Source organism: Kryptolebias marmoratus, linkage group LG1 (genome assembly GCF_001649575.2).
Source record: "Kryptolebias marmoratus isolate JLee-2015 linkage group LG1, ASM164957v2, whole genome shotgun sequence".
Classification (NCBI taxonomy): domain Eukaryota; kingdom Metazoa; phylum Chordata; class Actinopteri; order Cyprinodontiformes; family Rivulidae; genus Kryptolebias; species Kryptolebias marmoratus.
In genome coordinates, this window is record NC_051430.1 from 31636447 (window position 1) to 31658537 (window position 22091).

Consider the following 22091-nt stretch of genomic DNA (forward strand, 5'->3'; position numbering starts at 1 on the left):
CAGGACCAACAGAACCATCAGGACCAGCAGGACCAACAGAACCATCAGGACCAGCAGGACCAATAAAACCAGCAGGACCAGCAGGACCAATAAAACCATCAGGACCAGCAGGACCAACAGGACCATCAGTACCAGCAGGACCAATAAAACCATCAGGACCAGCAGGACCAATAAAACCATCAGGACCATCAGGACCAACAGGACCAGCAGGACCAATAAAACCAGCAGGACCAGCAGGACCAGTAGGACCAATAAGACCAGCAGGACCATCAGGACCAGCAGGACCAACAGGACCAGCAGGACCAGCAGGACCAGTAGGACCAATAAGACCAGCAGGACCATCAGGACCAGCAGGACCGTACCTTGGTAGATGTCGTACTGTCCGGACATCAGGCTGTAGCTCATCCCCAGGTGTGTGTGATGGTGTGTGTGGAGGTGTCGAGCGAACGACATGTGGTTCCTCTCCCGTTCTGCGTCTCTCTCTCCCTCAGGGGAACCCTTCTCTCCAGGCTGCAGCAAACAAACAGAACCTGCTTTTTCCTCCTACTTTTACTGAACAAAGACAGAAAAATCTACAGTGTGTGAACGGATCCATTTCTTTACAAGTTCACTAAGTGTCAAAATTTACATTTATGTCGGGATATGATTAGAAAACATCATTTGGCCCAAACCAGATTCTAAAATGGACCTCCAAATTAACTACATGACAGAAAACTTTAACAGAATGAAGCCAAAATGTTGAAGCTGTGAGTAAAAAACTGGTTCTGTCTCCTGACCCAACAGAACCTGGGTCCAGCTCCTGACCCAACAGAACCTAGGTCCAGCTCCTGACCTAACAGAACCTGGTTCCAGCTCCTGACCCAGCAGAACCTCCTCCAGCAGCAGAACTCTCAGTGGGTTCCTGGTTGTGGAGGAGTTGTGGCCCACTCTTCTTTCCAGCCTTGCTTCAGCTCATTGGTTTCTGCTCAGCTCTCTGAGGTTCTGGTTCTGGTTCTGGACCGTTCTGCTGTGTTTGGGATCATTGTCCTGTTTGGTTGGACAGATGGCCTCACATCTGACTCCAGAATCAGCTCAAACCATCAGCCCTTCACCACCGTGCTGACAGCTGCAGTGCATTCTGGGTAAACATCTGTCCTATGCTCTGGTTCTCGCCAGAAGTCTTCTGGTTCCTTCAGATGAGACTAAGTCGAGCTGCCATGTTGTTTTTAGAGAGAAGAGGCTTTAACCTTTGACCTTTGACCTGCTGACTGAAGCCTGTAGAGTCTGAGATGGAGCTCATTGCACGGTCTGACCTTCAGGGTGAATCTGCAGCTGTCTTCAATGTTTCCTCTTGTGAATAATCTTCCTCTCTGTAGAACGAAGGACTCCAGATAGTTTGGAAATGACCTTTGACCCTTCACAGACTGAGGGCATTGCTGATGCCTTTCCACCCTGGCGTTGTGTTAACACACCTGTAGCACCTGCTGCTTTTCTGGAGGTGGCGTTTGTGCTGACTTGCTGCTGTGCATTATGGGTAAACAGCTCTACTCTGATCTTTAATAAGGCCCAGATATCTTTTATTATTATAAGCTGCAGCATAAAACTATGAAGATACACTGGATATAATAAAACTTAATGTGATATTTTTGATTAAAGCTTCGAAGTTTATAACCAACAGAAAGTTATATTTACTGACTCATGAAGATGTAACTGAAAATAAGGTACAAACATTTCTGTTAACTAAAAGTAAAGTCGAAGCTAATATCTGCAGTTCTATAATTGTTAAAAAAGCCTCCCTTTTGATGTTTATTTCTAACCTTCTTGCTTTTGTTTTGATCTGGAAGAAACAGTTTTCTGTCTGAAGCCGTATTCCAGGTCTCATTTGATTGTTTTGTTGTTTTTATGCAGTTAAACACGGAGCAGCCTGAGGTTTTTACGCAGCAGTATTAACTGTTTGTTTTTCTTTAATCCATCCATGTGGTGTTTTTCAGAGCAAACATCAGCTGACGGGTGAGCGGTCTCTTACAGCGGGGGATTTTCCACGGTACTGATGGCTCGGCTGCTGCAGCAGCTCCACGCCGGAGGACGAGGACGACGATTCGCTGACCAGCTTGCTGCTCACCGCCTCTCCTCTGCCGGCTGGACTCACCTCTGACTCCTCCCTGCCCGCCGTCTTCCCGTACAGAGGATAGTGGAAACCTGCAGGACACGAAACGGACACCGTGTGGACACAGGAATGTCTCAGTTCATGCTAAAACACACCCTGAGGCAGTAAACTACACAATATTTATTTCAACCCTGATTAGGCTTTGAATTATAACTCAAACCCTTACAGAGACAAAACTTTAAGAATGTATTTGTTTAAATTGCTTTAAGATGCAGGACGATGGTTTAGTGGTTAGCAATGCTGCCTCACAGCAAGAAGGTCCTGGGTTCAAGGCCGGGTTGGGCTGCCTTCAGGCCCGCCTTAAAAAGAGATCAGACCTCAGGACCTGCCTCGGTGAATAAAGGTTAATAAATAAAAGCTGCTATAATGAATCTGGACAGCCAATCAGAAAGCTAGAATACTTCTGTTAACAAACAGGCTGGACGTAAAAGATTATATCTTTAAAATCTAAAATAAATGACTTCATTCAGTGAAAGATCAGAAGTGAAGCTCCTGGAGAACATGGAGAACATTCACTTCTTTAAAATCAAAAAGCAGTAAGAACTTCTCTCCTGATATATAAAGTTAATAAAATCCTCTCACAAATATTTAAAGATGTTTTGAGCTGGATTCACTTCTTCTGCTCAGAACATTTCAAAATATTTCCACAGTCTGGATGATTTTAACTTGTTTTTTTCAGATTTCAAGTCAGATTTCAAACAGGCCATCTACTTTTTTGTCCAAATATGGTCACTTCTGACCTTAAAAAGATAATAAAATGCTGAACCTAATGCTTCAGAATGTAAATGAATGTGACATCACTGCAGTAAAACTGTTTTCTTTTGTCTAAAGACTCTGCTGATTATCTATTTATCTGGACTGCCCCCTGCTGGTCGGTAGATTAAATGCAGATTTTACCAATTATAGTTTCTTACAGTTTGAATTAACAGAAATTACTGATAAAAACAAATCAAAAGGTTAACCTTTGTATAATTTCAGACATTGAGTTTATATTTATTTAGATACTCCACAAACAGAGTAAGAGATTAAGTGAATCTGCAGAGTCGACAGTTTTTTATTTGTTGTTTAAAAGTCAACTCTTGGAGTCTTACCTGGGTAGTTGTGGACGAGGGTTGGGGACGCTCCTCTGTAGGAGCCCCCGCCGCTCTCACACATCGTCAGGTAGGACGAATAGGAGTGCTGGTACTGGATGTAGGGCTGGGGGGTAACCGGAGGAGACGCCGCTGCCTCAGACAGCCCGTCCATGGGTTCCTGACCCGGATCCTCCAGCTGGTCTGAGTCCTCCGTGCTGATGGTGGGTGGGAGATCATGTAATCCATAAACTCTGGCTTTTTTCGCATCGGCTCCTCCTCCTGAGGAGATCCTGGCTCCTGAAGGCTCCACGGTGGCTCGCCACTCCTTCTCACTGTCAGCTTCGCCCTCCTGGACGCTGTCCTCGTGTTGCTCTGAGAGTTTGCTGTGAGTAAGGCGGTGAGCCCAGCCCGGGCTGTCTGAGGGCTACAGATTGATGGGGAAAAGTGTTGGTGCTGGTTCAGTGTTTCCTTTATAATTCTCTGTTAACAGTGGTGGGTGGGAGCCATTTTTGGGCTCAGTTCAACTCCGGTCCGTGTCTCAGTCTTGCTTTTATTGTCCAACTTAACATCTATTAACCTAAACATTAGCAAATTGTCTCTTTAGTGCTTTTTAGAGGAGAAAAAAAGGATAAATTCTGGCTTTTCATCTGAACATTGGTTTGGTTTCTCTCTGCCGTGGCCCACCGCTGCTGGATGACTATAGAGGAAACACTGTGGGTGAACAGAGCCGTGGACAGAACATCTATCACCGGCTCTGGGGGAGATGTTGATGAAGGATGACGACATTTCAACAGCAGGCGGCCATTCAGCAGTGAGATGTGAGGAGAGCGGCGTCCCTCTCAATGACAAGACACGTCTCACACATGATCAAGTGCAGAGTTTAGAGCGATTCGGAGGAAAGACAACAACAACAAGCTCTCCAACACGGCTTTCATTCGAACAAATCTGTACAAGCTGTCGTGTTACAGTTAAAGCTGGAAACACCATTCCTCCAGTAATTCTCACTCTAAACATTAAGAACATTTTGCATTTGATACAACGGGAGTAGTGTGTCAGATCAGAGCTCTAGCAGCGCAGAAGCCACATGGTCCTTGATGTTAGCACCTACGTTACACGGTAAACACCAACAACACCATCAGCGGCGGCGGCGGGTTACAAACACAGGGAGAAACTTACACTGGAAAAGGAAACATTTGAGTCCAGATCTGTCTGACTGTTTGGGTTGTGGAGGGACGAAGAAGAAGAAGAGGACGAGGATGACTTGATGTCCTCACAGTCTTTCAGTGAGACCTGGTGCTGGTCCATTATGTCCCTGTGCACCACCTTTAGACTCTGTCCCCTTTCTCCCCTGTCACTCATCTCCACGTAGGAAAGGACGGGTTTGGGACAGCACCCTTTCACACTGTCTGGCCCTTTACCTAGCAAGGGTCCGCTGGGTGAAACCCCCACCTCTCCGTCTCTCCCCCCCGGCCCTCTCTGCTTGGTGGCGGGGGGCTGGTCACAGCATTTGGAGGCCAGTAAAAGTTTCTGGTCCATGTACAGTCCTCTGGAGTACTGTCCGTAGTACAGGGACTGAGCCAAAGCTGTCTGGGTCTGACTCATAGCCAGCTGGAGGTGAGACTGAGGCGGCCCGTCTCCTTTCTTAGGATCTGAGAACTCGTGGGGGGAGGTTTTGTCGTCCTCTTTCATGTCGTCTTTCCTGTCCTTCCCTTTGCAGTCGTGAGCAGAGTTTTTGTGAAAGGAAACGCCGCCATTGTTCTGCCTGTCCGACTGCATGTACCCCTGCAGGAAGTAGGGCTCGTAGCTGTGGTAGTACGGGGACTGGGGCTCCTTCGATGGTTGGGCAGAAGCTGTGGGAGTTTTACCAGGGTTACCATGGTTACTGCTGGAGCTCACCTCAGACGAAGACAAGGAGCCCGTTTTAGATCTGAGCCCTTCTGACCGACATTCGGAAGATCCGCCATCTTCCCCGGCATCAGAGATATCGGAGTAGTCGGGGCTGTTGTTTTTGCTGCTGTCTGCCGTTGCTAAGCAACCACTGGAAGAGTCAAGTCGCGATGAGCCGCCAATCGAGGGACTGGGGGCGTTGTCGGTGAAGGTGTAGACTTTGTCGGCCTCTGCTCGGATACTGGCCATCCTGCTCTCCTGGCTCTCCGTGAAGCCGTTTGTTACGTCCTGCTTACTGAGGTGCTCCTTCAGAAGGCTCCCAGAGATTTCCTTCACACCCATTTTAGGTCCATCATCCATTTTGATTCCACTACTGTCCCCGTTAGGAGTCTTGTTTGGTGCATCTTTGTTATGTTTGTCCTTCAGCTTCCGTTTTTCTTTTTTCCGGGTCTCTTTGCAGGTGACCATGGTGGTTTTGACCAGACTCGGCTCCACAACGATGCTAAGCTTTGGTTTGATAGGTTTCAGGGACAGGTTTTTACTGGTGAGGCCTACAGCTGCCATGGGAGAAGGCTGGTGTTGGTTAACAACCTCTGCCATGCTGGTTGGATGTGTCGGGTTGGGTATGGCAATCAGCTTCGGCGGAGCTGGAGCTGGAGCAATTGGCCGGTTGGTCCTTGACTTGGACAGCTTGTCCACCTTCCCGTTAGCCTTCTTGCCCTTGTCACACAGTCCTGCCTTCTTTTCAATCAATCCCTCTGCTTCCAGTTTGGGCATCTCTACTGAGGAGCTCCGGTCTGGGACCATGCAGTTCTCTAAAACCACGGTCATGTTGGAGATGATGGGTAGGTTGCTGAGGTCATCAATGAGACCATCCTTGAGGAGTGAGGTTCTCCTGGTTTTAGAGTTCGCCGTGGGGCTGTGGTCGGTACTGAGGAGTAATCGTCGGTTCTTAGGAGACCCCACGGTGGTTACTTTGTAGAGAGGAGCAGGTTTCTTAGAGGAGTTGCTGGAATTTGTGCTGTTTTCTGGGAGCTCGTAGGTCCCGTTGTTGATGGTGTCGTCACAGTCTGACAGCCGGTCTTCACTGTCCCCGTCCTTCACGGGTCCCAGCTCAGGCTTCCTCTGCTCCTCAGCCTCCAGGTGGGCGTGTGTCTGGTGGTAGCGCAGGCCGTTGATGTGCTTGTAGCGTTTGGTGCAGTTTGGGTGTGGGCAGTCGATAAGGATGGGTGGAGGAGGAGAAGAAGCACACCCTCCTCCTGGATCCATGAACGAGGGGTCAGATTTGCCCAACGGTGTAGACGGGGCACTTCGGGACTTTGCCCGGATCCTTTTCCCATTCCCATTTTTAATGTCCTCTGAAGAGACGAGACTGAGGTCGAGATCAACCGGCGGTTTGTTCTTCCTCTTCCCGGAGGAGAGGGTGGAGCCGGCAGCTTTTACTTCATCCACTGTAAAGAAGGACGGAGGCGCTCTGCAGCTGCTGTTGATGAGGTTCAGGCTGCCACGCCGACCTTTGTTGTGGATTGACGCGGCTGTTCCTGCCACGCCGCCGCCGCGACTCCGGTGGTGAGAGAGACCTCTGAGTTTGGCAGCTGAAGACGTCTCTATGCAGGACCGCTCGGCCATGGCCATCCGCATCCGTTTGCCCCGCCCACGGCCGCCAGGTAACTCAGGATCACTGCAGGGAGACTCACAAAACCTGCACAGACAGAAAGAGAGAAAGTGGATTTATGAACTTAGTGTTTCAGTAAAATAAATCACAACCTTACTTCTGAATGTTAGGATGTGTAAAATATAAATAAAAACAGAACACAATGATTTATAAATGTCAAAAACCCATCCTAAACATGTCAGATGTTGAAACTAAGAAATTGCACCATTTCTATGAAAAATCAGGTAATTTAGATTCTGCTGGGAGCAACACGTCTCTTTAAAGTTGCTCCAGGAGCAACAAAGGTCTGTAAAGTCAGAAACATCTGGAGGAACATTTATAACTAATTCAGTTAATTGTCAGCAGGTCAGTCAGAGGACTGCAGATAAAAAGAGCATTTAGAGGCTGAAGATGGGCAGAGGTTCACCAGCTGACAGGAACTGTCTGAGAACAGAAGAACACTTTCACAATAAAGTTCCTCAAAGGACAATTAGGAGGACTGTACCTCAGTCCACGGGCTATTCAAAGAGGAGAACTGTTCTGAGGTCTGCCTCTCTGATGGTATGGGGGTGCATTAGTGCCTCAGGTTTTAGACCAACATCTGCTCCCATCCAGGACTGTTGAACAGACAGAATTCTCTACAGGCAGAATGGGACAACTTTCAGCAGCTGCTCTCCTCAGGTCCAGATGTTTACAGACTGACGGGAGAAGAAGAGGAGATGCTGCACAGAGGGAAACATCTGGAACTACTTTCTGTCAGATTCAGAATTAACATCTGAATTGTTTACTGTGGTCCATTGCGGATAAATTCTGGGTTTTATCAGATTTACAAATCATTTGATTTTATTACTATTTATATTTTACGGCTTTTCAGAATTGGGTTGTAGATACATTCTTGTTGTTTTGGATCTATAATCTTTGTTGCTGCTTCTGTTCTTAAAAAGGTTTTAACCACAATCGAGTTCATGTCTCTAAAATCAGATTACGATTCAAAGCTCATCTGAACCACTTCACCCAGACATCAAACAGTCTAAAGCCTGTTTTTCATTTGATAACATAAAAGAAGCAGCAGAATCCAGAGTTATCTCAGTGTTTGACACAGAGTCGTTTTGTATTCACATGCTGTTCCTTTCTCCCCTGAAGTCTTTTGATGCTGCTCACTGCAGGGTTTTACGTCTGCTTCTCCAACCAAAATATGAGTTCTTTCTATCAGAAACCTGTCGGCTGCCATGGGAACAGTTCTGCATCTGTGAAGCTCCTTTAATGCACTAATTACAGCACTTTATTAGTGGACGGGTTGGTGTTAAATCCTCAGTGACCTTGGACAGATTGTTCAGGGAATTAACCAGGTTTTTAATGAAACGGCAGCAGACAGCACAGATTTTCAGACGATCATATCTCCTGTTTCCTCGGCTGGTTCTAATTGCTTTTTTTCACCATCTTTGTGGAAAAGCAGCTGAAACACATAACTAACATTTTAAACTTCTTACTACTTTTGTGACCGCATTTTAAAATAATATTAGTGAGACTGCTTATTTAAAAGTCAACTTGGCACCTGAAAGGTGGATGATCATGTAATTAACTGTGTGTGTTTGTCTGTCAGCAAAATATCTCATGAACCACTGGACAGATTTGAATGAAACTCTTACAAAATAATCAGTGGATTATTAACATTTGGAGTTCCCGTGAATCAAGATGGCCACCACTGCTAATAAACCTCAGACACAGAAACACTGAGTGGTTTCAGTGCATGATGCTGCCACCTCCGTGCCTCACTGAGGGGATGCTGTTGGCAGTTCCTCCTTTAATCTGTTGTATTTACCTCCAGAACATCCCAGCAGAGATCAGGAAAAACAGGAAGAACTTGAGTCAAAACTTTTGGAATATTTTACTTTTTTAGTTTTTATAAATTTACAAAAGGTTTTAAATTGTTTAACCTCGTTATGGAAAACTGACTGTAGGTTAATTCTAATCGACTGCAGCATCAGGCTACAAAAGGACAAACAGTATGTCATGATTATTAGTTTTAGGTCTCATCACCTGGGTTTATCTCTAATTAGGCATGAGGTTTAAATGATTCAGGTCTGCAGCGTCACAACAGGAGCTTTACACAGAAACATCATTTATTTAAGAAATACTGAGGAGGAAGAAATCCAACGATGGAGCAGAAATAATCCATTTAAAAGTGTCAGGATGTGCTGTTTCACATTCAGAGAGAACCCAGACGTTACCTCGGAGGAGCCCAGTCGTGTTTGGTGCAGTCTAACAGAGTTCCCACGTAGGTCCTTTTCCTCCAGGTCACATTCACCACCAGGACTCCTGTCAATCACACAGCAGGCCTGCAGTTAAAACCCGGTTTAACGTCTGAAGTCCGACTTTAAATGAAGCTTGAAGTAAAGAGACGTCTGTAAAGACGAGTTATTTATCAGAGCCTGATTGTCTGAAAGATGTCTTTCACCTCTTTAACCTTCCCCAAGCTCTTACAGAATGACAAGATTTCTCATTTCGTTGTGTTCGCTGCTATCTGGTGAAGAATGATACGCTGATGAAGGAAAATGTGCTGCCAGCATAAAACAGTGAAATGATCGGTCTGCAGCAGAGAGGAATCCTCCCTGACAGGAGCAGCTTTCAAACATCAATCTGTTGCAGCATGAAGCTCAGACTTCCTGCTTCTAAAAGGCTCAGATTAGTTTCAGACAGTTTCAAACTAATTTAACGGCTGTGAAACGGCCAGACTGATTCTGTCCAACATCCCCTGCAGGAAAAACTGCAGAAACGCTTCGTTTCAACTCTTTAACCATCCCTCCTCCACCAGGACCCTCTGACATCCATCCACCAGAGACATCCATCCTTCCATTCATCCAACCATGCATCCAACCATCCAACCAAACATCCATCCATCCATCCATCCATCCATCCATCCATCCATCCCTGTTTGAGGGCAGGACGCCAACGACCTCAGAATCTTCAGAAGCAAACTCAAGAAAGAGAGACAGGCAGACACAGACAGACAGACAGTCAGACAGACAGGCAGAGAGAGAGAGAGACAGACAGATGCAGTTTGTTGTTGGGATTCTCTGATTATCGCTCATCAGAGTCTGACCACCTGCAGAGAGGAGAACGAGTTCTTCTTCTTCTTCTTTCTGTCCAATTAGTATTCAGTTTAATTAACATGCAACCTGCGTCTCACCCCACCCCCGTATCCCTCCGCCGCCACGGGGAGGGGGTGGAGTTATCCCTCCGCCTCCTAAATAATCATCCCTGAGCTGCAGGAAGAGAACGTTGTTTCTCTCTGACTGCATCAGGAAGAAAAGCTTCTTCCGTCTCCTGCTTCTGGTTTGACCCTCGTCTTCATCATTGTTCTTCAGAAATAAAAACATTTGATTCTACTTCCTGTTTGTTTCCCTTCCTCTTCCTCTTCCTCTGACAGCTCTTCATCATCCTCAGTCTGAAGCTGCTTTTATTTCATTTATTTCTCCATCCTCCATCACTCCTTCATCACTCCTCCATCACTCCTCCATCGCTCCTTCATCACTCCTTCATTACTCCTCCATTACTCCATCACTCCTTCATCACTCCTCCATCACTCCTCCATCACTTTTCCATCACCCCTTCATTACTCCTCCATCACCCACTCATCATCACTCCTTCTTTTCTCTTTTGTTTTCCTTCCTGCAGCTCTGAGTTGTTTTAGTTTTTATCGTCTCTTCTTCTTCTTTATTTTTACAGATATTTAAGGTTTTATTTCCTCTCCTGGTCTTTTTGGCGAGCAGGTTTAATCCTCAGAAGACTCTCTGGTGTGAGGCAGGAGCTGTAACTTCTTTAGGAGCCTGCAGTTTGTTTCTCTCTGCTCTCTGTTTGTGTTTATTCCTTGTTCCCGCCCGAGTGGAGAGAACAGCTCCTGTTAATTAATATTGTGCTGCGAAACAAACGCTTCTCCCCAGAATCTGCAGACAGCATCAGAAAGCCGGCGGCTGGTGGAGCGAGATGGATTCATTACGCCTCCTCTGAGAGGCCGAGCGCCAGCCGAGCGCCGATACGAGGCGATGAATCATGAACCCCACGGTTGGACCGGTTCTGGATCTGGACTTCACTGCTCTCTGTTCAACACCAAGAACTGCTCTCATGATGAACTGTTGACGTTTTATTTTATAGTTTCCAGCAGTTTTTCAGTTTGACGCTGAGAGGTTAGATTGGAACCTGGACTTTATTTCACTGGAGCTCTAAACCCGGTCCTGTTGGAGCTCTAAACCCGGTCCTGTTGGAGCTCTAAACCCGGTCCTGTTGGAGCTCTAAACCCGGTCCTGTTGGAGCTCTAAACCCGGTCCTGTTTGGAGCTCTAAACCCGGTCCTGTTTGGAGCTCTAAACCCGGTCCTGTTTGGAGCTCTAAACCCGGTCCTGTTTGGAGCTCTAAACCCGGTCCCCCTTGGAGTTCTACAGCTCTGAGTTTAAACGGGTCACAGAAAGTTGACCGAACGGAGGATCTGAAGAAAAACATGAACCAGAGTTTATTTAATGAACATAGATCCAGAGTTTCCAGAAGCCTCACCTTCCTCCGTCTCGTGCCACACTATTCCCTCCAGGTTGACGCTGGTTCCGGGCTGGCAGGGCCCCAAGCAGGCCGAGTCACCGTCCGGGGCCACCGAGACGCCTCCGTCCTGCGTGTTGGTGCCGACGGACCGGGTCCTGACCGCCAGCTGCTTTGGGCTGGAAGTGGGCAGGGCCGGGGTGGAGAAGGAGGGGACGGAGGGCAGGGAGGGTCCAGGGGCCCCGGGGTGCCCGGGGGCCGGGGGAGCTGGTACCGTGAACATGGGGTCCACCTGGAGGAGAGAGCAGATTTATTAGATGGGATTAACGAGCCTCGCTCTGTGAGAAAATAAATCTGAGGAATCAAAGGAATAAGTTCTGATTGTTTGAATGTTAGAGGAAACAGGGAGGAGTTTCAGAGGAGACATTTTCCTTTGATGTCAGCAGTAATTAGAGCTTCGGCTGTCTTCAGTTATGGTTAATCATCTCAGAAAACATTTAGTCTCCTTCAGCTCAGAGTCTGTGTTAGGGAAGACTCTCAGCTACCACCACTCCAAACTACAACTCAGTATCTGTCAAACTGACTGAGTTAGGGCCATTTCTGTGTTGGTTAATATTGATTAGCTGTGGCGGCCATCTTGAATTAGACTGACTCTAAAACTTCCTCAGCTGTAGATGTTCATCCAGTCATCACTGTCTGAGAGTTTTATTAAAATTTGTCCTCTGGTTCCTGAGATATTTTGCTAACAGATAAATAAACACATAGATACAGGTAAAAACATGATCGCCCTTCTGCCTTTAGCAGCAGGTGAAGTATTTATAGAAACAAAAGTAGCTGAATGCAGGAATCAGAACCACTTTCAGGTCTCTGAGCCCGGCGATCAGAACCGACACCGTTACCGTGGAAACGCCTGACGAACTCCTCGCCTCCGATGCCTTCAGAGCTCCTCTCCTGTCGTCAACACTTATTACGGACACAATTACAGCTGCTTAGGGACACATTTCAGCTGATAGAGCAGCCGAAAGCAGCAGGGAAGGAGTTCCTGACTGCATGTCACCCGCCATCTTTCAGGCCAGAGGTTCATTAGATGTCACCCTCAGAGTATGTGTTCTTAATGACCCTCAGCTACTACCACACCTGAGTTTAATATCTGTAAGACTGGATCAGGTTAGCTGTGGCAGCCATCTTGAATCACACACAGGTACTGATTTTATTTTAGTCGACCTTCAAAACTACTTCTGTTCTGATAAAAAGACAGAACGACCCAACAGAACCAACAGAACCACCAGACCCAACAGAACCACCAGACCCATCACACCCAACAGATCCAACAGACCCAACAGAACCACCAGACTCACCAGACCCATCAGGCCCAACAGACCCAACAGACCCAACAGAACCACCAGACTCACCAGACCCATCAGGCCCAACAGACCCAACAGAACCAACAGAACCACCAGACTCACCAGACCCATCAGGCCCAACAGACCCAACAGACCCAACAGAACCACCAGACTCACCAGACCCATCAGGCCCAACAGACCCAACAGACCCAACAGAACCACCAGATCTGTGACCTTCTGTAAGATTAACTATCTGAACAACAATATTTCTGAGTCCAGAATGGTCCACAAATCTGTAAAACTAGGAATGAAACTTTGCTAACCTTAGCTTTTAGCTCTGTTTTTGCTAACCTTAGCTTTTAGCTCTGTTTTTGCTAACCTAAGCTTTTAGCTCTGTTTTTGCTAACCTTAGCTTTTAGCTCTGTTTTTGCTCCGGCTGTCTCTCAGGAAGTGAAATAAATCTGTAATAAAACCCATTTTTAAGGAGACCTGCTTCAGTTTCCAGCTTCAGCTGGAGGAAGGTTTCCTGAATCCTCCTGAGCAGCTGACTCAGCCGCTCACCATTCATTCATTCATTCATTCATTCATTCATTTATTCATTCATTCTGCCTCAAACAGGGAACCTAGCAGACACTTCCTGCTTTGATGAGCGATCGATGCAGAAACGTTAACACAGACTGATTCAGTCTGATGATGCAGTTCTCATCAGTCTTTCCTCCTCTTCCTCCTCTTCCTCTTTGTTTCTGCCTCCTGCTGCTCTTTCATCCTTCTTCCCTTTTCCTTTCTTTGTTTTGTCAAACCTGCTTTTGGTTTCTGTCTTCTTCCATTTTCCTTCTCTCATCTGTTTTTCTCTCCTCCTCTTCCTCGTTCTTTTTATTTTCATCAGCTGTTCTCTTCATTTTTCTTTTTCTTTCATGTCCTTCTGTTTTACCTTCACATCTTATTTTCCTCACTTTGTCTTTTTCCTCCTCATCCTTCTGTCCCTCCTTTGTGTCCGTCCTCTCTTTCCCTCCCCCTTTCTCCTGCTGTGCTGCTCCTCTTCCTCCTCCTCCTCCTCCTCCTCCTCCTCCTCCTCCTCTCAGATTCAGAGTGCTCAGACACTCCAGTTTTCTCCTTTTTGTTTCCAGACAGAAATCATTCCTGTCTTTATTGTCAGGCAGCTGACGGAGGAGGCGTCTGTGTTTTCAGGAACAGGAGCCATTTTTAAAACCATTTTCCTCTCGAGTCACACACACACACACACACTGCTGCAGAACATCTGCACCATCAGTGCTCAGTTCTGCAGGAATTAAAGTGTTTTTATAAACGATGAAGCGTCTGAGCTGATCACCTGACTGAAGAGAAAGCAGCTGATTGGCTCGTCAGAAAAACAACTAAATGAAGGGTTTTTTACACATCAGTAAACAGGAAATGCTCAGGACCAATTATCTTCTCAAAGGGACGTTTTAAGGACTAAATAAACCTGAAATCCTCTATAAATAAGAACTTCAGGAGCAAACAGGCAAAAACAAAGGTTTTTTTCTTTTAAAGAGACAAATTAAAAGATTTAAAGAGAATATTTCTGTTTTCCTTCCTGTAAACCTGGACATGAATGCCCATCCTTCCTGAGGAATGCTTATCGCCCGCCGCCTGTTAGACTGAACCTGAACTTCTCAGCTACTGTTGGCTAAGGTCAATTAGCTGTGGCGGCCATCTTGAATAGGCATGAGCCAGTATGAGGTTCATGATAATAAGACTTAAATTTAAAAGTGCATCAAATGATTTATTTGCTTTAATTTAAAATATAAATGCCTAGATAATAACTATAATAGAATAAAACACTGAAAATATTCATTTAGTTATTTCAGTTTTGATGCAGAAATAAACATAACAAACATGTTTAAAATCTGTTATTTCAGGACAGATGTTAAACTAATCTGTGATCAGAGGTTTTATTTATAATATTTAAGATCAAGGCTGAAGCTGTATTAGTTTTATTGTCGGTTCAGTATTTATCCTCCTCTGCTGTCTGACAGCTGGCGTTCATCATTAATTAGCCTCCATATTGAGCCTGCAGCAGGATGGACCTGGTCCTGGCAGGACCCACCTGCTAACATGCTAACTCTTGTAGCTTGATGCAAACGCTTGTTTCCAAACAGTGACTGACTGTTATCCTCTGGATAAAACCAACAACAACATCTTTCCTTAAAGGATCAAGCGTTCGTGCCGGACTTCTTTAACACTGAGGTGCTCTATGGAACCACGGCCGGTGTTCAGTCAGTTGGAGACGAACATCCAGACGTTCCTTCAGATCCATTCAGTGCTTCCTGAGATATTTTGCTAACAGGCTGGGTTCTGTGAGCACAGATGTCTTCAGGACTGTTCAGGTGAGCTGGTTTGTATTTTAACAGACAGGAGATGCTCCCCTGGCAGAAAGGAAGAGTTTTCTAAAAGCTGCAGACAGGACAGGAGGAGAAGCAGAGATGTGGGAGCTGATTCCTGCAGGTTTAATGACTCTCTGTGGGAGTTGATGTGTAGCAGCGGAGGATTTGTTGAATGGATGCAGAGCGTGTGGGTGAAGCGATGATACTCTAACAGCTGAAGGACTCTGGGTTTGTCTCCACGAGCTGAAAACTCTTCACATCTCTGCTTTTTATTTCTTCTCCTTAAAGCTCCAGCCCAACGAGGTCTGACAGAAAGCTGGTTTCCTCAGTCAAACTGAAAATGGAGGTTTTGTCTGACTGATCACAAATTTTATTACCAGTCATGGTCTGAATGCAGAGTCAGAAGTTTCAGAACGAAAGCTCCAACAGAAGCTAAAAAACTGTGGCTAAAAGCTAAAAGTAATAAAGAAGATGAACATCCAGCAGAGAACAATGTTCTCTGAGTAATTCTAGGGGAATTTGATGTTAAATAAAGGTAAACATTTTAAAAAATCAAATCTTTTAGTCACCATTTCCTGATCGAGCTGAAAGGTTAAAAAAGCTCAGAGTTGGTGGATCTGTCTTATCTTCAACCTAAAAAAGGTCAAAATATTTTAGAAACCCTTCAAATCTCTTTGTGACATGTAGAAATAAAGGCAGGTAATTCTGTGTACAGGAAGGCTTGTTTAAAACGTCTGCTGTGAGAAAGATGGAGAAACAACCACAGCAGCATCAGGTTCACACAGAAAAATAACATTAAAACATTTTCATCTGACTCTGCAGGTTTGTTTCTTGGAAATCAAATCACCAAAGATGTTTTTTATTTCTTTAAAAACCGGAATAAACGAGGCTGGAGGATTAACTCTCTTTGTGTTCCTGCAGAACGTCTTATTCTCAGGATGGCTGGAGAGAGCCGAGGCATACTGATGACTGAAAAGAAAAAGAGCTTTTCAAGGTCAGTGTCTCATTTTCAAAAACATCTGAAGCTTCAAACTTTTCTTAAGATCCACCGGGGGCTCTGCGTCTGCTTTCTGCCTGTCTGATTTCCATGTTTCCAACCAATAACTTCCTGTCAGTCAGAGGAAACTGCCTCTCCAGGATTCACCAGTCTCGGCCAGCAGGAGAGCAAGAAAACACAAAGTGTTCAGATGTCTCACGTAAAGCTGTGACCCTGAACGCCTCCTTCAGGGTTAAACTGTCTGCAGTTTGAAACAACTAAAACAACAACAACAAACAGAAAACAGAACTGAATTAAAGGCCGAGCATTCTGCAGAGGAATGCATATCACCCACCGCCTTCATGTCAGGGTTTAAAACTAACAACAAACAAACGTTCTAATCGATCTCATGCACTCAGGGTATGTGTTGTTAATGACTCTCAGCGACTACCACACAGGATTTTACCTCAACGTCTGTAAAACGGACTGAATTCAAACCATTTTCTGTTTGCTAACGTTGATTAGCTGTGGCAGCCATCTTGACTCAGGGTTAGATGTAACCAGGTGAGCTGAAGCAAGAAATAAGAGAAAACCGTGACAATTATTTATTTCTCTGTTAGTATTTTTAACATTGCCTGCTGTGATGAAAGGTGGGCGATAACGTTTTTGCCTGCATGTGTGTTTCTTTATGTTTGTTAGTAAAATATCTGCCGACCCACAGGGCACCTCTCAGTTACCTGCCCTCAGGTAACTCTACCCCAGCAGTTAAACAAACCCAGGAAGTGTTCCCTGAGGCTCTGAGCCAATCAGCTGCTGCGGGTTCGGCTGTGGAGACAACAGCCGAGCCGGTTTTAGCTGCTCAACCTGAGCTGGATGTTTCTGACTGTGAGTCAGATCAGAAGCACAACAATAAATCCTTTATTCTGCTCTTATCTCAGAGCCAGAGGAGCTGAATTATCTGGGCTGTAACTGGACTACGTCCGGCCTGAAGGTGAAATGTTTACAGCCACGGTTTGTTTAGTAAGGAACTAAAAGAACCAGAATATTCCTCTGAAGTCTCCCAGATGTTCCTCTAGCTGTTCCAACTGATTAACTCCTGGAATCAACTGGATTCAAGATGGCTGCCACAGCTAATCAGCCTCAGGGAACATATAAATGACTCCAACTCAGTCGTTCTTAAAAACACTGAGGTAAAATGTGGCGGGTGAAATGCATTCATCAAGGAGAATTAGTTTAATTTCTTTTTCTGATTCTTTGACGTTCTGATCGTTGATGTTTTTATCTTTCTGTCTGGAAGTTTTAGATCTATTTTAAACACAAACAGGAAGTAAGATTTTCAGTTTTCATCCAGGCTAGGCTAATGGCTAACCAAACGAGAGCAAAAATGATGGCTCCGTCAGCTGGTTCTGCTGTGGGGCTGTTCGGACCCGCCGCCGGGCCTCAGGAAACTTTCTGTCATTTGTCACATTTATAGACTTTGGTTCAACAAACAAATAAAGCAATTATTAAACTACAAACAGGTTTACAGATTGTTTAAAAACACAAACATCCTGTTTGATTTTCCACATTTCTTCATCGACCACCAACATCGCCACGGAAACCAGGCCTGTTCAGACCTGTTCAGACCCAGCAGGTAAACCCGCTCAGCACCTTTATACTCCACAGAAGAAGAAGAAAGGTCTGTTTTAACGAGCTCGTTAAGGCTACTGACGCCAATTAGGACCAAAACAATCCACCAGTTTCATCCTGATTCAGCAGACAGACAGGCAGAGAGAGAGACAGGGAGACAGGGAGACAGACAGGCAGAGACAGGGAGACAGGGAGACAGAAAGACAGACAGACAGAGACAGACAGAGAGAGAGAGAGACAGACAGACAGACAGACAGACAGACAGACAGACAGGCAGAGACAGAGAGACAGGCAGGCAGAGAGACAGACAGGCAGAGAGAGACAGAGAGAGAGAGAGACAGACAGACAGACAGACAGAGACAGAGAGAGAGAGACAGGCAAACAGATAGGCAGAGAGAGACAGACAGACAGACAGACAGGCAGAGACAGAGAGACAGGCAGACAGACAGGCAGAGAGAGACAGAGAGACAAACAGAGACAGACAGGCAGGCAGACAGAGACAGACAGACAGGCAGATAGACAGGCAGACAGACAGGGAGACAGACAGACGGAGAGAGAGAGAGACAGACAGACATACAGACAGGCAGAGACAGGGAGACAGACAGACAGACAGACAGACAGACAGACAGACAGACAGACAGACAGAGAGACAGGCAAACAGATAGGCAGAGAAAGACAGACAGGCAGACAGACAGGCAGAGAGACAGAGAGACAGACAGAGACAGACAGGCAGACAGACAGACAGGCAGACAGACAGGCAGAGAGACAGAGAGGCAGACAGAGACAGACAGGCAGAGAGAGACAGACAGGCAGACAGACAGAGACAGACAGAGAGACAGACAGAGACAGACAGGCAGAGAGACAGACAGACAGACAGACAGGCAGAGAGACAGACAGAGAGACAGACATCTTGGAGTCTCTGTGATAACCATCTGCAGCAGCAGGACTGATTATTTCTCAGGCAGGTTAGAAATCTTTTGTTTTATTTGTTTGTTTTTATAATTTGAACATTTCAGCGCCTGAACAATATCTGATTAAACTTGTTAAAATCTTTTATTGTCGTGTTGTTTAGACATTCTCTGCAGCCGCCTTTATCAGGTTGTATAAGAGCTGGAATCGAAGGGTTAAATGTGGAGGTCCAACCCTGACGTTCCCCTCAGGAGGAAGTTTATTCTGTTCATGGCTCCCTGACACCAAAGTTCACCTAATTTATGAATAAACGGTTCAGGAAAACACAAAGTGGTGTCTTCCCCCGGCCTACAGCCGGAGTAGAGCTGGCCTCGTGGCGTTCTGTTTCTGTCCGTATGATTCTTGGTAAGAAAATCAGTTCAACTGAGGAAGGAGACGATGTAAATAAGGTTAATGTGAATTAACTTTTATTCTGGAGCAAATTAAACTTTAAACACAAAAGTATTTAAAGTCATCAGCATGATGAGGAACGTTCCTCTCTGGCAGCAGACCGATAAAAACATGAATCAGTCGTTTTTTTGAACTGATTAAAAACAGAAGAACCTGAGAAACGAGGAGTTCGGTCGTTCCCATTAATTCAGACTCATTCAGAGGTTTCAGTTCAACAACAGTCCTCCAGTTTTCCTCCAGCTGCCTTTTTCCACCACAAACACCCAAATCTGGTTTTGTTGTTTCTGAAATAATTGCGGCTTAAACCCCTAAAAGTCTGAGCTGACACAGCTTCGGCTGTGCTAACGGCTAACAGCTAAACTTAGCATGTGCAGCTGTTGTAAAGTGGGGTTCTGAACAGGTAGTATCTTACCTGTTGCACATAAATCTGTGACTGACCTCAGTTTGGAGGAAAAGGAAAAAGTGCTTCTTCACTTGACAGTGTCGGCCATTTTGTGGTGTTGTGTTTGATGGAACTGTAGTTTTCTTTGCGCTACATCCTGTTGTAGAAACTAAACTTATAGAAGCTTCATTACAACGGTTGGAATGGACCATAATGCATTGCAGCACAGCAGACAATCAAGGCTGATGCTAATGCTAACGCTAACGGCTGCAGCTCATTAGTGTCTTCAGACTCGTTAAAAATGTCTTTCATTATCTTTTGTCTCTAAAATGTCTCTGTCTCCTCTGAGCTGCAGCTGAGTTACAGACATCTTTGTTGGCTAAGGTCGATTAGCTGTGGCAGCCATCTTGAATCAGAATAACTCCAAAAGTCATATTAGAATCGGGTTAATTATCTGCAGAACAAAGAAAGTTCTCTGATTGGTGCAGAAATGAAGCTTTTCATGAGTTCTGTTCAACTCTGCTCTTCAGTTTCTGAAAGTTTCAGATTTTAAAAACAGAAAATCACAGAAAAAACAGAGAGAGGCTGAATGAGTGAGAGGAGCTGAGATTCACGATGACAGGGAGGGGTGTGTGTGTGTGTGTGTGTGTCAGAATAACACATCAACAGCGTCTCTCCTGTCAGCACAGAGGACCGGACTATCGGACAAAAAGACAAAAACTCCTCCTTCTTTGTCTCCTCCAGCCTGCGTCCTCTGCTGTCACATCCAGTTCTTCCCTCTCCATCATACATCTCCATCCCCACCTCACCTATCCACCCACCCCTCCATCTTTCCTCCATCTTCCTCCCTGGATGTTTAAAAAACATCTCTCAGGCTTGTCAGCTGCAGCGTTTTCCTCCTAAAGCAGGAATCTGAAGAAATCTGACACCATGAATCTTTTCTCTCTGAATAAAAACAGACGGAGATGTTTCTGCTTGAATCTGAAGCAAAAACAAAGAGGAGAGGATTCTGAAGAGGAGGACAGGGAGCTCCTTCCTCCTCCTCCTCCTCCTCCTCCTGGCAGAGAATAAAAAGCCAGAATGAGCCCAGTGGAGATCCGGCTGATGGATCCGTGGAACAATGGAGCAGCTGAACAACAAAAGGACAGAAATGTGTCTCTGTGGCCTTCGGCTGCAGGACAGCCTGGACCTTCTCTGCTCTGTGTGTTTATTGTTGAATGAATATAAATGTGAGAAAGATGAAGATGATGGTGATGATGATGATGCAGGTGTTCTCCAGGCCCTGCAGCCCTCCCCCTCCTCCTTTTCCTCCTCCTACCTTCTCGGCTCCTCGGTGTTTCTTGGCGGCCGGCGGCTCGTCGAGCTGCCGCCTGACAACAATAGGTCCTCCGCCGCTGCTGCTGTTTATGTTGTTATTGTTGTTGTTGTTTATGTTGTTGTCTCCTCCTGGGATCCGGGAGTCCGGCCCGGAGCAGGGGGGTCCGTGTCCGGGATGATGCTCCGGCAGGAAGACGGGTCCATGATGATCCTCTCCGGGTTTGTCCTTCCTGCTCCGGGCAGGAGGCGCGTCCCTGTCCCTGTCCCTGTCCCTGTCCCTGTCCCTGTCCCTCTTCCAGCCCCGGATCAGGCTCTTGCCCTTCCTCTCCTCCTTCCCTCTGGAGCAGGTCGGAGCGGGAGGAGAGGCCGGACTCAGCTCGGTGCTGCTGGATCCGTCTGCATCCCTGCTGACGGCGGAAATCATCTCCATCCACAGCTTCTGCAGCTCTGCTGCGTCCTTCAGCTGCTGCTGACAGAGGAGGGGGAGGAGGAGGGAGGAGGAGCAGGGAGGAGAGGAGGAGGAAGAGGAGGGAGAGGAGGGGGGAGGCTGACAGCTCCTGCAGTCCCTCAGTCCTCCGTCTCCTCAGCTCGAAGGAAACGCTTCATCTTTTCCTCCGATTCCGCTCCAGAATCTGCAGAAAGAGCGCGAGACCAGGACCACCGGGACCGGGGCTGACCAGGATCAGGGACAGGAACGGAACCGGGGCCGGGACCGGGGACAAGGCCAGGATCAGGGACAGGACCAGGACCAGGACCAGGACCGAGACCAGGACCAGGACCAGGACCAGGACCAGGACCAGGACCAGGATCAGGACCAGGGACCAGGACCGACTTTTATGTCAGAATTTTAAACAGTTCTGCTGAGATGAGTCAGCCCTCAGAGTGTGAGTTGGGGATGACTCTCAGCTACTACCACTGACTCAGTTTGCTGATGTTGATCAGCTGCGGCGGCCATCTTGAATCGCTGATAAAATCTGTCCACTGGTTGATGAGATATTTTGCTTCCAGCCGCCCGCGGGCGATAACAAACAGGACTATAAACGTTTATGACGTCATTATTTAGATCTAAAAATGTTTTTTGCTATTTTTGTCCCTCTGCCTAAAGCTAAAATCTGAACAAAAAGAAATGATTTAAATGTATTTCTGGTTGCAGACATTCCTTCGGCCACCAGGGGGCGCTGCCGTGTATGGCAGGCCCTTTTATCGCCTAATAGATTTACAAGAAGTTCAAATTAAAGTTTTCACACCTTTATTGAGTTTATTGAGTTGGGGGGGGAATCTGAAACACATGAAATCAACCCTGAACTTCAGGAGCTTCAGAACGGGGACCGGGTCAGAACGTACCCACCCCTCCCACCAAGCAAGAGGCATCATGAAGACCAAGGACCTCCCCACACAGGTCCAAGTTCGGAGAACAGATCAGAGGTGGTTCC

The 22091-nt window shown here is 46.3% G+C and overlaps 1 protein-coding gene and 1 long non-coding RNA gene across 3 annotated transcripts in view; one reads left to right on the plus strand and one right to left on the minus strand.

Moving 5' to 3' along the window:
* Positions 1 to 2976, plus strand: part of LOC112451219 — a 9005-nt gene extending 6029 nt beyond the window's left edge. The window contains exon 2 of the long non-coding RNA XR_003040001.2: positions 1971 to 2976. This is a non-coding gene — a long non-coding RNA (uncharacterized LOC112451219). The remainder of the gene's footprint in view (positions 1 to 1970) is intronic.
* The window catches only part of znf608 (zinc finger protein 608), a 26452-nt gene extending 5299 nt beyond the window's left edge, over positions 1 to 21153 (minus strand). Inside the window, exons 1-7 of one of the 2 annotated variants that reach the window (XM_017433119.3) lie at positions 20660 to 21153; positions 11311 to 11581; positions 8992 to 9079; positions 4396 to 6808; positions 3238 to 3643; positions 2006 to 2178; positions 363 to 510 (exon numbers count right to left, since the gene is read on the minus strand). In XM_017433119.3, coding sequence (XP_017288608.1) covers positions 363 to 510; positions 2006 to 2178; positions 3238 to 3643; positions 4396 to 6808; positions 8992 to 9079; positions 11311 to 11581; positions 20660 to 21088 — 3928 coding nt within the window. In that variant the 5' untranslated portion in view covers positions 21089 to 21153. The remainder of the gene's footprint in view (positions 1 to 362; positions 511 to 2005; positions 2179 to 3237; positions 3644 to 4395; positions 6809 to 8991; positions 9080 to 11310; positions 11582 to 20659) is intronic. The other variant, XM_025009812.2, reaches the window with a different exon arrangement.
* Positions 21154 to 22091: the final 938 nt, after the last annotated feature.